This window comes from Mus musculus, chromosome 9 (assembly GCF_000001635.26).
Source record: "Mus musculus strain C57BL/6J chromosome 9, GRCm38.p6 C57BL/6J".
Classification (NCBI taxonomy): Eukaryota; Metazoa; Chordata; class Mammalia; order Rodentia; family Muridae; genus Mus; species Mus musculus.
In genome coordinates this window covers 108,807,471-108,823,122 of record NC_000075.6, presented here as the reverse complement: position 1 = coordinate 108,823,122, position 15,652 = coordinate 108,807,471, and the positions used below count along the sequence as shown (strand labels likewise).

The window sequence follows — 15,652 nt, the reverse complement described above, 5'->3', positions numbered from 1 at the left end:
CACTAAAGGTGATTGTCATTTTGCTTGTGTATTAGATTTGTCTGATGTGTATGAGTGTATTGCCTGCATACGTGTATGTGCCACACATGTGTCTGGTGCGTGCAGAAGTCAATATAGGGCATCAGATTCCCCAAGAGGTAACGTTACAGATGGCTGTGAACTGCCGTGTGAGTGCTGGTAACTGAAACCTGGGCAATCTGCAAGAGCAACAAATGCTCTTAACTCCAGCCTCACTAAAAGGAAGTTGTTAAAGTGAGCTTTAAAAAGTTGTTGGACATGGGACTGGAGAAATGGACCAATTGTTTAGAGAACCTATTAGTTTTGTTTTGTTTTGTTTTGTTTTGTTTTGTTTTGTTTTGTTTTGTGATAGAGTTTTTCTGTATAGCCCTGGCTATCCTGGAACTCTGTAGACCAGGCTGGCCTTGAACTCTCAGAGATCCACCTGCTTGCCTCCTGAGTGCTGGGATTAGAGGAGTGTGCCATCACCCAGCTAAAGAAATGATTTTTAATAAAACATAAAAATGTACTAAACAAACAAATGAAAAACATCAATAAACTGGACTACATTACAATTAGCTTTGTTTGTTTGTTTGTTTGTTTGTTTGTTTCTTGAGACAAGGTTTATGTTTGTGACAGCCTTGGTGGCTGTCCTGGAGCTCTCTTTGGAGACCAGGCTGGCTTCAAACTCACAGAGATCCACCTGCCTCTGCCTCCCGAGTGCTGGGATTTAAAGTGTGTGCTACCACACCCAGTTCCAGTGAACAAATTATTCTTATTCAGTGGCAATATTAAGAAGGGAGCCAGCCAGGTGTGTTGTTACATACTTGCAGTCCCAGTACTGGGCTGAGATAGTAAGATATCAGTTACCTGTTGGCTAGGGCTAGATAGTGAGACCATGTTTCAAATAACAATAGCAACAATAACAACAACAAAAGAATATTAACCAACCCACTGCAGTCCTGTGATCCTACAGACTCAGCCTCTTTGAAGACTGAAATAGGAAAGTTATTCATGTTAAGGTAACATAGATCTTGATGGACAGATGATAGATTGGATGGATGGATGGATGGATGGATGGATGGATGGATGGATGGATGGACGGACGGACAGACAGACTGACTGACTATATATAAGTATAAAATTTAAGGACTCATGTTGAATACATATATAAGTCAATAAAAATACACAAATCAGGGGCTGGTGAGATGGCTCAGCGGGTAAAAGCACTGACTGCATTTACAAAGGTCCTGAGTTCAAATCCCAGAAACCATCTGGTGGCTCACAACCACCCACAGTGAGATCTGACGTCCTCTTCTGGCATGTCTGAAAACAGCTACAGCATACTTATATATAATAATAATAAATCTTTGGGCTGACCAGAGCAAGCGGGGTCAACAGGAGCGAGCAGAGGTCCTAGATTCAATTCCCAACAACCACATGAAGGCTCACAACTATGTGCAGCTACAGTGTACTCACATACATAAGATAAAGAAATAAATCTATAAAAATACACAAATCAGTAGATATATGGATAAATGATTAAATAAGCATTACAATGGAAAGTAATTGAATAGCCAGGAAACTAATGAAAAGGTGCAAGTCTTTGAATATTGCACTTATCATGGTGTGCTATTCTTCCATTAAAAGGGGGAAAGACTGGGTTGATGGCTCAGCAGCTAAGGCACTTCTCATATAAGTGTGAGGACTAGAGTTCAGATCTCCAGCACCCACGTGAATATTGGATGGATGTGACAGCCTGTTCACAATTCTCAAGTTCAGAGGGCAGATGGGTATCCTTGAAACATCTGGCTATGCATACTAGCGGTATTGCTATTCATGCTGTATTGCTGAGCTCTGGGTTCAACTGAGAGACTCTGCTTCAGTGAATAAGGCTAGGAGCTATGGGGGAAACGCCCACCGGGCTTGGGCCTCTATCTGCATATGCATCTGCACACGAGTGCTCACACACACTACAGCGCACACAGACATATTAAAAGAAAAAATAATCAGATTTCTCCTCATTGCAGCCTCAGTCAATGTCTTTTGAGGACAGAGCTGGACTCTCTACCCCTCAAAAAAAAAGTTGTGCAGGAGTAGCGTGGGGTTCAGTGCATGTCCCACATGGGCCAGACCTTTATGCATCCACGTTAGGTGCCATTTCTGGTTCAAAATAATGCTCAACCTACAGATTCCTACTGCTCCTGTTTGCGTCTCTCTACCATCCAAACACTGTCCTTTCTTGGCAGAGCTAAGTGTTCTCTGTCCCTCATTCTCTCTCCTGCCTAGCCACATCCCACATTGACCCTTCCAAACAGCTGGAGAGGTGTTGTCTCACAAACTCCTCTTCCCGACAGGAACCACAGGAACCCACCTTTTAAGCTACAATTTTATGATGTGAAACTATTGCAGGGCGTTTGCTGAGGGGGTTTTGGAGTCCTGCTCTCCCCACCCCTGGAATGTTTGGGAACGGTACCCAGTATTTATGTGCGCCCCTGGCCAGAACTTCTGTATCTTCTACAAACATGCTGGACCCCCTGGATAATCCTGCAAATGTGAGGGTGGGCTCCATAAACCTATATACTGTTTATCTAGGAGCCAGCCCTCAAAGCGCAGGGCAGCCCAGCTCTTCCCACAAAGTCAGAGTGCGCATCACAGGAAACAGCAGATGCCACCCAGGGCTCCTGCCTCGGCTTCCTGGGAACCCTCTGCTTTTCTCTGTCTTCTCTCATCTCCTGAGAGTAATGGTTTCCTGCTTGCAGCACTCAAGTGAAAGCAGTCGTGGCTGGAACTCAGTGTCACTGACTTTGGATGTGACAGAGGAGGCAAACTATCTCAGGGCAAAGAGCAGGGAGCAGGCTGTGGCCCTTCACCCAGAGCCTGTGAGCTCAGCATGGTGACAGAGCCAATGGCTAAGGAAGGACAGTGCCCGGAAGGTTGCCAAGATCCCCTCTACCTCAGTTTTCCTTTGAAATGTCCCTGCCTCCCTTTGCTGAGAAACTGTTGAGCCTCTGCCCTGCCTGCTGCGTGAATTCTGTGTGTGAGCGTCTGTATGCGGGGCAGGGCTGGACGGTGGTAGCGAGTGTTTTTCTCTATTGCTTTGTGCACCTTTAAAGTTCTATTTACATTTTAAAATATTCATGTGTATGATTTTTTCGCTGGCATGGATGTATGTCCACTACATGTGTGTTTGGTGCTGGCAGAGGTCAAAACAGGACACCAGATCCCTTGGAAGTGGAGTTACAGGTGATTGTAAGCCGCTAGGTGGGTGCCAAGAACCGAACTGAGTCATCTTCAAGAGCAGCTGATCCTCCCAACTGCTGAGCTACCTCTCCAGCCCCTCTACTTAAGATTTTTTCTTCATGTTTAATCATGTGTGTATGTAGTTACTGAGTTTGTGCAGTGCTGGGAAAGGCCAGAAGAGGGCACTGGACCTCCTGGAGCTGGAGGAGTTATTAGGAGGGTTGGGAGTCTCCTGATGTGGGTGGTGGAATTGAACTAGAGTCCTCCCCAAGAATGTGAGTGCTCTTACTTTCTTAAGCACTGGGCCATCTCTTCACCTTCCACTTTAAATTGCATTTAATTATTTTGTGTGTTTGAGTGTACATAGGGACGTAGCACAGCACACCACGTGGAGGACAACTTGCAGTTGGTTCTTTCTGCCTCCCATGTGGACCTGGGGATTAAACTCAAGTGCGTGCCACCACACCTGGCTTTCTACACGGATGCTGAGAATCTAAACTCAGGCCTCCATGCTGGGGTGGCAAGCACTTTACCAGCTAAGTCATCTCTCCGGTCCCTGCCTTCAGCAGCCTACTACAGTCCTGCATGTGCAGATCTGTATGAGGAACAGAGCTGCAGTAAGAAGCGCCTCAAGAACCAGCCTTTGCTGCTGCCCATGGGCCCTCGTTGTTCCCTGACCACTCTTAGTAGAACTACTGTGCTGATCTGAGAGAGAACAGGCTTTTCTCTCTCTCTCTCTTTAAATCAGTCTCTGCCTCTAATGAAGTGGGAAGACACACTTAACTGCACCCTGGTTAACATATTCTTCCAGGATATAAAAATTATAAAATCCGCTGAGGTTTCAAAACAGAGGAATCATGGTGGACCAAATAACAAGAGGAAGGTAATCAAGCCAGCAGCATGCTCAGGGAGAGCAGAGCTGGGAGAGGTGCCTGCTCGGCCTAAGACCATGCAGGGAGCACGTGTGAGGCTCAGGCTCAGGCCACATCGTGTAAGAGGGAGGAGGGGGGGAGAGAAAGGGAGCACCGGACACTAGCTGGAACTGCGGGACTCCACAACTTTATTTTACTTGTATTTTTAGTGAGACAGGCTCTCACTGTACAGCCCTGGATGGCTGGAATTATGTAAACTAGGCTGAGTATGAGTATCTGTCTGTCTCTGCCTCCCAGGTGCTGGCATTAAAGGTGTGCACCACAGTGGCCAAGAAGATAAGAATGGAACCCAAAAGGGAAAGATACCTACAGGTGTGTCCCAGGGTGCGTGGCTGCCTGCCGCTGGGCCCTAGAGGAAGCACAGCAGGGAGGCCAGTCTGGTCAAGGACCATCACCTCTTTGGGCTGCAGATAGCAGTTTAAGCTGGAGCTGTGAGGTCCTGAGCCCCCGCCACCCTCCCCGTCGTCTCCCCGCATCATCATACAGGGAAGCCCAGCTCCTGGTGCCTGTAATTTATTTCTGAAGGTGAGCTGTAGTACATAGGAAAATACACATGGCTTTTGGCCTATTCTTTTTTTTTTTTCCAGAGAAAATAGATTCTATCATTGGCTTTCTCAGCACCATCATCCTGTTCCATGGGGCTGCAGGACGGATGGCCTGTCTCTAGGATCCCACTTTCAAGGCAACAGTCTGGCCAAGGCCTCTGGGGCTGAAAGCAGGGGGTCAGGGGACAGCAGTCCCTATGGGGGAAGGGCTGCACATGAGCAACACTCACTGCAAAGCTAAGGCAAAGAACAGAGCTGGCAGAAGGTGCCTCCCTCACCCTAAGGACATGGCTTGCTGAGGGTCAAGACTCAGACCAGACAGCAGGTAGGGATGGCAGCAGCCCAGCCTGGAGCAGCAGCAGGACTCTGGGTATGCACATGGGAGTGGGGGATGGGGGTGGCATGCTGAAGAGGCAGCCTACCAGCAAACAGAGGGTATTCAGCCTTGCGCATTTCCTCTGCCCCAATACAGTTCCCAGACTGTGGTCCCCAATCCTACATCTGGCCCCTTACCCTGACTCTCCTTTAGGTAAGGGGCCCGGCTCAGGTCCCTTCTAATCTTTTATCACCTCGCAGTGTCGGTGCAGAACATCCTTAGAGCCAAGCCCCTGAGTTCTCTGCACCCTCCCAGGGCTGCAGAGAAGGGAGTAAAGAGAAGTGCTAGCTGGGAACCTCTCCCAGGTCCGGGAATTCCTTGTACATCTCTTGGACAATCATACGGTCCATCTGGCACTGGGGTGAGGCCTCTTCCTCAGTCAGGATGCGCCGCAGTGTAGCCTGCAGGTCTGACAGCCGATGTCGGTGCTGCAGGTAGGGCGTGGAGCGGACCACAGCATGCATCAGGGAGAGGTACTCCATGCGTAGCTGTAGGAAGAGCAGCCTGGTTCAGCAACTCCTGGAATGGTACTGCAACTGCCCCCAGAGGGGGACTGACCACTACTGGCCAGTAGACTATGGGACAACAAAGCAGCTCACACTGCTCTATTTTACTCAACACTAAATGGCTCTCAAAGCTGTGGAGAAGAGAATGAATGAATCATTCCAGCCACGCATCCAGAGAATGTGGCTGCCCTGGTCTTGCCAGTCCTTTAGTGCCAGGTCGCCTAGGTACCATGTGTGTCAATCAGAGTCCTGGCTTCTCCACGTCTCTTGCCCCAGAAGATCTTAATTACACCCATGGCCTGAAACAACAATCTGCCCTCGTACATCTTATGCAGATCTTTCCTGAAAGCGCCCAGCAAGAATGTCTAATCGCCTGCCTGTCATCTTCTACTTATCTCAGTCACCTCAAATCCACACATCTGACACCAAACCCATCAGCTCCCCGTCATGTCTAAGGTACAGTGCGTCCCATGCTCGTTAGGAAGGAACCACTGTTCAATCAGTTGATCAATTGAGGCCTGGAACATACGTGTCCTCTTCGATTCACCTGTTTCCAACCCCCTGCTGACCTCTGCTTTCTGTCCTTATAGTACCACTGCCTATCTTCTGCCCTTGACCCTAAGCGGCCTGAGCAGCTGGTCTTGTGCCTTCTCTTCTGCTTGAAGCGCCTGCCCTTCCTGTCCTCATTAGAACAAGCAATAGAGTCCACCACTGGCCACCTCTGTCTCACCTGTGCACCTCCCAATCTCTGCAGCACATGGCTCTTTTCTCTATGCTTACTGGAGCCTTGCCCCAGACCAGGGCATGTCACAGCACCTCCCACCTTACAATACCCTGTCCCCGTTTTTCTGTTTCTCTGTACAGAAAATTGGTTACCTTCATTTATTGCTTCCAAGTCCTTTCCCATCTCCACTCTCCCAGTGGAGAAACTTAAAAATTTCTCAAACTTCCCATTCAGACCTGATTCCCTCCACCACACTGGCATTGCTTGCCAGTCACCACCGGCTTCCATGTGGCAAATTCAAAGACTAATTCTCCGCCCCGCCGAGAGCTCCTAACAGCGCAGTGCGGCTCCTCCCTGCACACACATGGTCTGTGGCTTGCTCTTGCTCACTTGGGTTTGTCCCTGAATTTGTCCTTAGCTGAGCCTGCGGAGTCACAGCTAATGCCTCTGCTGATTATACCATCAGATTCTGTCATGACTCCACACACAACCCCACGTCTCTAGTCTCAGTTCACTTGCTGCCTCCGGTGCCTTGGCACTTCAATGTCTTCTGAGTACTGTATTTTTTTAGTGCTAGGGACTGAAATCAGACCTCAGGTATGAAAGGAAAGTACTCTATCCACAGAGCTCTAGCCCCAGCACTGTCTAGCCCCAGCACTGGTCCTCAATCTTTTTTTTTTTTTTTTTTTTTTTAAATTTGGTTTTTCCAGACAGTTTCTCTGTGTAGCCCTGGCTGCCCTGAAACTTGATCTGCAGACCAGGCTGGCTTCCAGGCTGGCTTCAAACTCACAGAGATCCGGCTGCCTCTGCCTCCTGAGCGCTGGGACTAAAGGCGTGCGCCACCACTGCCTGGCTTGTCCTTAATCTTGACTCCTTCAAAGCACAACTGTTATCTTTCCCTAAGAAGTTCTTTGGGCCTCTTCCATTAACCATCTTCTATCCACCTACCTGCTCAAAACCAATCCCAAAGCAGGCTCTTCCGGGCCCACTTGCAACACACCCAAGCCTGGCCTACTTCACCACCCACTCCTGCCCCGGGCTTCCTGGCTTCCACTCTGCTCTCACAGGAAGGCAGTGTCTCTTCCTCTTCTGAAAAGCGATTCCAGCTCGCCTCAGACATCCTGCTCCAGTCTGCCACATACACGGCTGGCTGCCATGTCCTGGTTTCCGAGTAGTCTTCCACACTCACTTGGCCCTGGCAGCGGCAGCCCTGCCCCCTCATCTGCACTCAATGTCATAGTCACCCCTTTTGGTTAAGCTGCTGTGCGGCCCCCAGGCACCTTGTCTCCAGGTGACAGGTCTGCGATCTGGCGCACAGTGATGTCAATAAGCGCCATCATGTCTGTGTGGTAGAAGATGGCGGCTGTGGCAGAGCTGCTGAACACATCCTGCAGGAACTTGAGGACAGAGTGTGGTGGCTGGGGCTCATGTCTGAAGATACGCACAGGGTCGTCTAGAAGACAGGGGTTCACAGGAGTCAGAGGAGGGCACGTGACAGAGTCAAGTGTGTACGCAAGCGGCACCCATGCAGACTTCTAGGCTCTCACCCCCTCTGTTCAGAAGCAGAAGCAGCTTCTCAGAGAAGATCTTCACATTGGTGTGTCTGCTCAAGGCAGCCATGATGACATTCTGCTCAGGAGCTGCGGAGAGACGTGGATGGAGACAGGTAAGAGTGTAGGCACAGAAGCCCGCGAAGCCCGAAAAGCCCACTGCTCAGCTGCCTTCCAGATGGCCCCACCCCACCTGTCAGGTGCAGGTTGAGAGCCAGAAGCAGGTTCATGCAGAGGTCTGGCAGCTGCTCCGTGGTGTCCATTGGAAGGCCATCCTCAACGATGCTTAGTAGGAACTGGGCAAAGGGTGTACCCAGGTGTTCTAAAAGAGTAGCATAAGGAAATCTACAAATCCAACTTTTGCTCCCCATACGATCCAGCCTCCCTGGCTTTCTGTGAGCCTAAGAACACCATCTCTAGTCAGTAGGTCTTCAGGCCCTGGAGAGACGCATGGTTCTTACCTCTGGGGCCTTGTGCCCACTGCTTAGGGTTTGATTCTTACCATAGTGTGCGTAGGGTACCGCCTCTCCCATGGAGAAGACCATGGCCAGGACGAGGGCAGAGTAACAGAGCTTCTGGTGGTCTGGGGGTGGGGGGTAAGGAAGGAGTCAGCAAGGCCAGGGATCCCCGGCAGACGGTGAAAACAGCCTCCGAGTGGTAAGGAGGGCCACCCCACCTCACCCTGCGTGTCGGTCTGCATGTCCCGTGCCAATTCCACAGGCAGCACGGAAGACACCAGAGTGGAGATGATCGCTGCATCTAGGCTGCACATGGCACCGAAACACTTGAGGAGCAGCAGCCGTAGAGACGCTCGGTGTTCCTGGCAGAAGAACCCGTGTGCTAAGTGCCCTTACGTCTGCCCACATGCCTCTGTGCCCCTCCCTTGTCTTATACATACCATTTGGTAATAGGCCACCAAGGCTAGGACAGACTCAAAATCACTCCTTTTGCACATTTTCTTGCAAACTTCGGGATCTGCATCCGTCTGGAGGGAAGAGAAAGAGTGAGAGTCACCCAGTGTGAGGTGAGCATGCATGAGCAGAAGTGACCTAATGGCTGAAGGGTGATGGTCCAGGGGAGGCTCACTGCTCCCACGCCGGCAGGCCCGAGGGTCCGTCCCTGCCCCATACCAGGATGTGCAGCAGTTCTTCCAGATAGCAGCGGATGACGTCCTCGTCCTCGTACAGCGCCCAGCTGCGCTGCTGGGCGTCATCCTTTCTTCGAGCCAGGTCTGCAAAAATCACTTCCAGTCTCTGCTGGTCGTGGCAGACCTGCCCTGAGGGTAGGGCTGTGCTCAGGTCCTGTGGGGAGAAGGCAGGGTATGACTCAGTAAGACCTCTGCACACCACCAGCTCCAGGAAGCCTCCAAGACCTGGCCCCTCTAAGCTTAGCATTCTTTGAACTGAGGTCCCACAAAATTTACACTGTGTAGGCCAACTCCAGTTTCCACCTCCTGGTACAAGACTCTGCTCAAGGCTCAGCTGTGGGAATTCCCAACATCCCAGCTCCCACCCTGGAACTTGCTGAGCAGCTCCCAAGAGGCAGGAACGAACTCTGTCACTCCTTGAATGTGACTCAGGATCCATCCTCATCCCATTCCACACAATGTGACACCAGGCCTGTCATACTAGACACTAGCTGCTATGCTCAGCATAGGCACACAAAACACTGGCCTACTGCCCTCTACTCACTCCAACCAGATATCATAGGTGGAGCCTAAGTACCACCTTTGGCCCACTCAAACCCTATCGTAGTCAGGACTCACTACCGCGTTCCTTCTCCTAATGAGTGACCTACTTTTTTTTTTTTTCTCAGAGACACAGTTTCTCTGGCTGTCCTAGAATTTGCATTGTAAACCAAGATGGCCTCAAACCCAGAGAGCCACCTGCCTCTGCCTCCTGAGTGCTGGTATTAAAGGCGTGCAGCACCAGACCTAACACCAGTACCCTAACCTTGAGAAACGACCACAGTCATCTTGAAATGCCCACGTCACTCACTACCATCCAAGCTGGCACCTAAACCACTATCAAAACTAAGCAAGCGTCCATAGTTAACCAAGCCCCCTTTTCTCTACACCGTCAAGGCTGGCAAGGCACTGATCTCTCACCCCATGCTGTCTCGCTTCTTTCCCTGCATCCGGAATCACAGAAGGAGCACCAGTGGGAAACCCCTCCAGGTGATGGGAAGCTTCCCCTAGTCCCATCTCATCCTGGTCTCCCTTATCACCTGCCTTAGGCTCACCGGCTCCCACACTGCCTCTGATGCAGATATGCCATCCACCTTCTTCCTTCCTGTGAGCCATGCTTGGTCCTGTCTCTTGTTCCTTATAAGCTGAGTCTCTGTCTAGAACGTTCTTCCTCCCTTTCTCCTTCATGGGTCAACTCAAATGACTCTAGGACCCAGCACAGTAAAAGCCAAGGGCCAGAGCTTGACAAATACCTGTCACACAGCCTGGACAAAGGCGTGAGGGCAGGAGCGGGGTGGGATTAGCAGGCTGCCTGAGGGTGGGAAGGCTCCTTGGCCATGCTGCCCACCCTCACCTTGCCTTCTACCAGCGAGAGGAGGACCTGCTCCATGATAGGTGAGCTGGCTGGCACGGTGGCCTGGATGTGACCCACCACGACGCCGATGGCTACACGGCATAACTCATGGCTTAGACCGGTGTTTCTCCGCACGAGTTCCATCAGCTCTGCCCCAATGGTCCTTGGCACAACTGTCTCAGCGGCTGCCTTCTCCTCTGTGGTCTCTGGGCTCAGGGCATCCTGAGCTTCCAAGTCATCAGGGGTTGAGTTTGTCTCAGCTGCCACCTCCTCCGTAGGGGGCTCAGGGGATGGTGCCTTGGAGGGAGAGGGCTGGGGCTGGGACACAGTAGTGTGGGCCCCTCGGCGAGGTACCGGCGGGGGTGTGGGTGAGCAGCTGGGACCTAGCTCAGAGGGGCTGGAGCCAGTATAGAGTGTGTCCATGGAGGTGCTGCTGGCTGATGAGCCACTAGACACAGAACTACCTCCAGAGGGTATGGCTGTGCGGCCACCTGTGAACAAGAAGTAAAAGCTATGCTGGGGCAGCCTGTTGGGGAGCACCAAGCTTCTTGGCCTAGAGAACCTGACCCTAGTACAAGACCTAGTTCCTCTGTTAGGCCCTATCTCCTCACCAAGCCTGGAGGCCCCAAACAAACTCTATATTTACCCCATTCAGAGCTCCCATTTGCCCAACATGGGCAGAGCAACCATTCCAAGCGCAGGGTACTCCCATCCCAACTACCCAAGCCTGGCCCTCTCACCACTCCCTGAGATCACCAGGGCCTCACGGTCTCGGCGCTTCACCGGTGGGGGTGGGGTGGTAGGAGCTGCTCGTCGAGGCTGTGGTGGAACCTGAGAGAACAGAATTGAGATCTAGGGGAAGACAGCTGCTAGCTGCACCTGAGCAGACCCCTTGGGCCTCTGGATGAAGTCTTAGTCCCAGACACCTCCTTCTAAAAGATACCCTTACTCCATACCTGGTAGAGGGCTCCATCTGTCCCAAGATGCTCAGAACTGGGCAGGCTATGCTGCCGTTCAAACCCAGTTCGACACACCCCATTGGGCTGTCTAGATACAGCAGCGTCCAAATGGTGGTCACTGGTGGATGGGGTCATAACCGTAGCACTGGAAGCTGAGGTGCCTCTTCGAGACAAGGTTTCTTTCCGGTGATGGATAAGCTTCCTAATAGAGAGACAAACAGACCATGATGGGAAGGCTCCTCTCTACACCCAAAGTACACACACACATGCATACAACACACATGCATGCACACACAAATGCATGCACACACATGCATGCACACACATGCATGCACACACATACACACACACACATGCATGCACATACTCTCACACACATATACACTTTCTCTCATATATACACTTTAAAATAAATCTTTTTTTAAACCCCCTGCGGGATTCTGGGACCTCACAGTACAGGCTCCTCATCGTCCATCTTTCCCATCATTCATCCCACTCTGTGGAACCTCGCACTAACCCTAGTACTGCCTCCAGTGTCTCTGGCCCCACCAACACGCTCAAGGGAAGGTATTACCTCCACTTCCCAGATACTCACTGAAGGACTCCACGCTGTTCCAGGCTGTACTTGCCGCCATCTCGCATGGCTGTGTTGTGCACAGCCTCAATGGCACGGTCAATAGCTTGGAGGACATCTTGTTCCATGCCCTAAAGGTAGGTGGGTAGTTAGACCTGGGTGCCAAGTGGGATTGGTCAGCCCAGACCCAGCCCAATCTGGAACTAGCCTAGAATTCTGGACACTAGAAGACAGCCAAAATGGAATACAGAATGAAGTGGTCAAATCGTGTTACCTGGGACTCTGTGATGGTATTTTATAGTTTACATTTAGGGGCTTGCATACACAGGCTCTCGGCAAAGACAATTCTAAAAACCTATAGAGAGAAACCATAGGAATCCCAGATTGGGACCAGGAGTCCAAACCTAGTCTCTCCCTGGGCTTGGCTCAGAGCCCAGCATGAGATGCCAAAAGGGAAGACTCTCATGTCTGGGATCCCTAATCAGTCACTCTGGATGCTGCTCCTTCACAAAGCCAAGGTCACACTCCAAAACAGCCCTGTCCCCACAGGGACCTTCCCACCCACAGGGACCTTCCCAAGCGCTGGGAGGTAAAAACGGGTCAAAAGGACCTCCCTTCCTTCCACCCTCCCAAGCTGTCCCGCCACTTTTTCAGACCACCTTTGGGAAGGCACTCTGCTTCTGACAAAGGAGGGACTTGAGAGACTGGCCTGATTCCTGCCTGTGTGGCCGTCCTCAGTAACCCAGGAGTCCGTTCTACCCCACTGTCTGGCATGGAGGGAGGTGTGGATTACAGCGGTGGGGTTGGCCAGCTGCGGGACAGGAACCCCAGAACAGACCTAAGCACACATTAGGGTACAGTCCCGTTTGTTTTAGTTGGCTGGGTGGCTGGTCTTTTGAGATGAGAATCTCTGCAGCTCAAGCTGGTTTGGAAGTGGCTATGTGGCCCAGGGCTGGCCTGGAGCTCAAGGTACTCTTCCCGAAGCCTCAGACTGTACACATAAGTCACCGTGTTTAGTTCCGGAGTGAGTTTAAGAGGCTTCCCTGGATAGGGCCAAATAAATATAGGGGTCAGCAAAGTCCTTCAGATGGCAGAAGGTGTGTGGGCGGGGCAGGGAGAGACAGCAACAGCGACAGAAAGGGAAAGTTTTGAAAAAGAAGGGCAAACACCAGGTGGAGTAAAAATGAGACAGAAATTCGCAGTCGGGGGAACTGAGACTAGGGGTATGACGAAAGAAACAGGAAGTGATCCGAGAAAGATCTTTCCTTCCCAAACCCTCCAGCCCCACTGACCCTGGCTAGAGCAGAGGCTCCACAGGGCCTGACAAAGAGGCAGGGCTTCCTCAAAGTCTCCAAAGAGACCTGGGTGCTCAAAAAGCTGAGCTGGGTGTGACACAGTTTAGATTTTTCTCACCTGAACACCTCTAGAGGAGACTGAGAGTCTGTGAGGAGGACCCTAGAACCAAGGGTCCCTCGTCTTTAGCAAGACCAGATGACATTTCCAAATTTATCACAGTATTTCTGTCCTTAACTGGGCTGGGACAGGATGTTTCCATAGCTAGGGACTATGAGTCTGGAATAGCCCAGACTGCCCTGGGTCCCCTTCCTCCTGCAGTCAGAATAGGCTAGCTGGAGACACTGCAGCAGGACTACTCTTGAGCAAACAGGAACTGGAGCAGGCTCCACTGGAAGGGGACCAGGCCATCTTCAGAACGGGAAACCATGAAGGAGGCTCACTTCCTCACAGTGTGGACAGCTCCCATTCCAGGATGGAGCGCCCAGATTTCAGAGGAAGGAAACCAGAGAAGTCAGGAGTGGAGGCTTGGGAGAAGTGGGGGCTGTGCCAGGGAACCTTGTCTATCAGCAGGGGCCAGGGGCCTTGGTTCCTGAAGGGTTGGGGAATTGTCCTTGGGGAGAGCTTGATAGGTGGGCGGGTTCGGGATACAGAGATACTACAGGAATTGGGACTCGCATAAGGGACAGGAATGCCTGTGGCTCTGGGGTCCAAGTGTGTGGGTGGGGTGGGGACTAAGAACCTGGAGGGTGGTTGAGGAAACAGGTGGTGTATGAGGTGGCACAGTCAGTGGTGGGCACGGTGATCTTTACAGTTAAAGGTGGAGGCTACAGATTGATGGGAGATGGGCATCCTAGGGATTCAGGAAAGGGGAACGAATAGGGTTTGGAGGTCTAAGGGACTTGGATAATGAATGGACTGGAAGTCTCTGGATCCAGCTCGAGAATTCAATGCAGATGGAGGCTCTGATTATCGATGACAGAGAGTCCCTGTTCCAGAATTAAGCTTTTCACGGGCCTGCGGTTAAATGTCAAAGGCCTAGTCTCGGGTGGGTGTTGACGGCCCTTCCGGAGGGGTCTCAGTCCTTACGGCTCTTGGGACTTAAGGTCAGAGTCTCAACCTCCTTGTCTGGTAGAAGTCCCGAAGAATCTGACTGAGCTTCCTGGATCGGTTCTGCGTGCTGGTGAAGGGGTTCGGTCGAGAGGCCTGGGACGGAGGGACACACTCACCTGCAGGCGATGCAGGTAGGCAGGCGGCACGTACCCGGTCTCGCCACTGCGCGCCCGTGCTGCTAACCACCAGTGCGTGCTGCTGCGCTCCAGCACCAGGAAGGTCTCGCCTGCAGCGAACGCCATGGCGTTCGGCTCCGCGGAGCGGAACGCATACAGCGCGCGGTACATGAGGCCGGGCCGGGCCGGGCCGCGAAGCGCCGGGGCTGGGTACGCGACGAAGGTTGCGGTGCCGGGAAGCCAGGCCCTGAGTGCCGCGCCGCCCGGCGCTTGCCCCGCCCCGCCCCGTGACACGCCGCGCGTGCGCATGCGCGACCGCCGGAACCCCGCCCCAGGAGCGAGTCGGCTCCAGTATTGGAGCGCCGCGCCCCCTCGCGGCCGAGAGAGGTTTGGCGGGGCGGGGTGGGAGTCTCCAGTTCCTTCAGGCCTCAGACTCCAGTCAGCTGACTTAGGGTCCTAACTCCCTCTCCCTGGCTTTCCTCCTCCTTTCCCAGCTCAGGTGCAAGCGCTGCGTTCCTTCCCACCTCCTGATGAAGGATGCTTATAGCCAGTGCGTCCCTGGGGACGGGGATATGGTGTTTTGCTTTGAGGAATCCTGATCAGACATTTGGAAGTTCTTTCTGGGGAGGGGTCTCCCCAGCGCATCTAGGCCTCACAGTGCCTTAGTACAAAGTCCCTACTCTGTCGCTGAGGTGGTGGACAAGTGTGGAGGGCAAGGGACAAAACCAGGTTGTACTGTCCAGAATGCATCTTTGCTACCCACCACATATACACTCCCTTCATATATACTGGCTTCTTTCCTATCTTGAGTCTTGCATCTGTTCTATTTGAACACTCCCTTCTGGACCACGCCCCAACTTGTCAATGACTATCCTTTTGCCATTTTTGTTGTTACAAAAGGATTTAAGTCTATGACCTAAGGTCATATTTACTCATAACGAATCAAACTGCGTGTATACATGCATCTCCTGTTTTAAAAGGCTGTCTGTTACCAACCCTGTCCTGCCCCAACATCACAAATGGCACTGGGGAAAAAAAATGGTTAGGGCAGAAGGCTGATAGGGTAGGGACTGAACACATGAGGTTTAAAAAGCATGTTTTGAGTTCTGAATGGTGGCATGATCCCAGCATCCAGGAGGCAGAGCTGTAGAAAGCCAAGATCAAGACCAGCCTGGGCTTCATAG

At 51.9% G+C, this 15,652-nt stretch overlaps 1 protein-coding gene across 5 annotated transcripts; it reads right to left on the bottom strand.

Moving 5' to 3' along the window:
• Positions 1-4,283: 4,283 nt before the first annotated feature.
• On the bottom strand, positions 4,284-14,777 carry Nckipsd (NCK interacting protein with SH3 domain). Of its 5 annotated transcripts, XM_006511860.4 has the most exons (14): positions 14,469-14,750; positions 12,221-12,301; positions 11,968-12,077; positions 11,370-11,574; positions 11,154-11,244; positions 10,414-10,904; positions 9,004-9,174; positions 8,772-8,858; positions 8,555-8,693; positions 8,376-8,456; positions 8,067-8,195; positions 7,871-7,963; positions 7,604-7,776; positions 4,284-5,581 (listed from the first exon to the last, which is right to left on the bottom strand). In XM_006511860.4, the coding sequence occupies exons 3-14, from the start codon at positions 12,072-12,074 to the stop codon at positions 5,378-5,380; spliced, it is 1,971 nt and encodes a 656-aa protein (XP_006511923.1). In that variant the 5' UTR covers positions 12,075-12,077; positions 12,221-12,301; positions 14,469-14,750; the 3' UTR covers positions 4,284-5,377. The 5 variants fall into 5 exon arrangements, 3 of the variants coding, with proteins under 3 accessions (XP_006511923.1, XP_030100589.1, NP_109654.2); XM_030244729.1 differs by lacking the exon at positions 12,221-12,301 and having other exon boundaries at positions 10,104-10,904; positions 14,469-14,754; XR_003948065.1 differs by lacking the exon at positions 12,221-12,301 and having other exon boundaries at positions 4,670-5,581; positions 10,104-10,904; positions 14,469-14,777.
• Between the last annotated feature and the right edge of the window lie 875 nt (positions 14,778-15,652).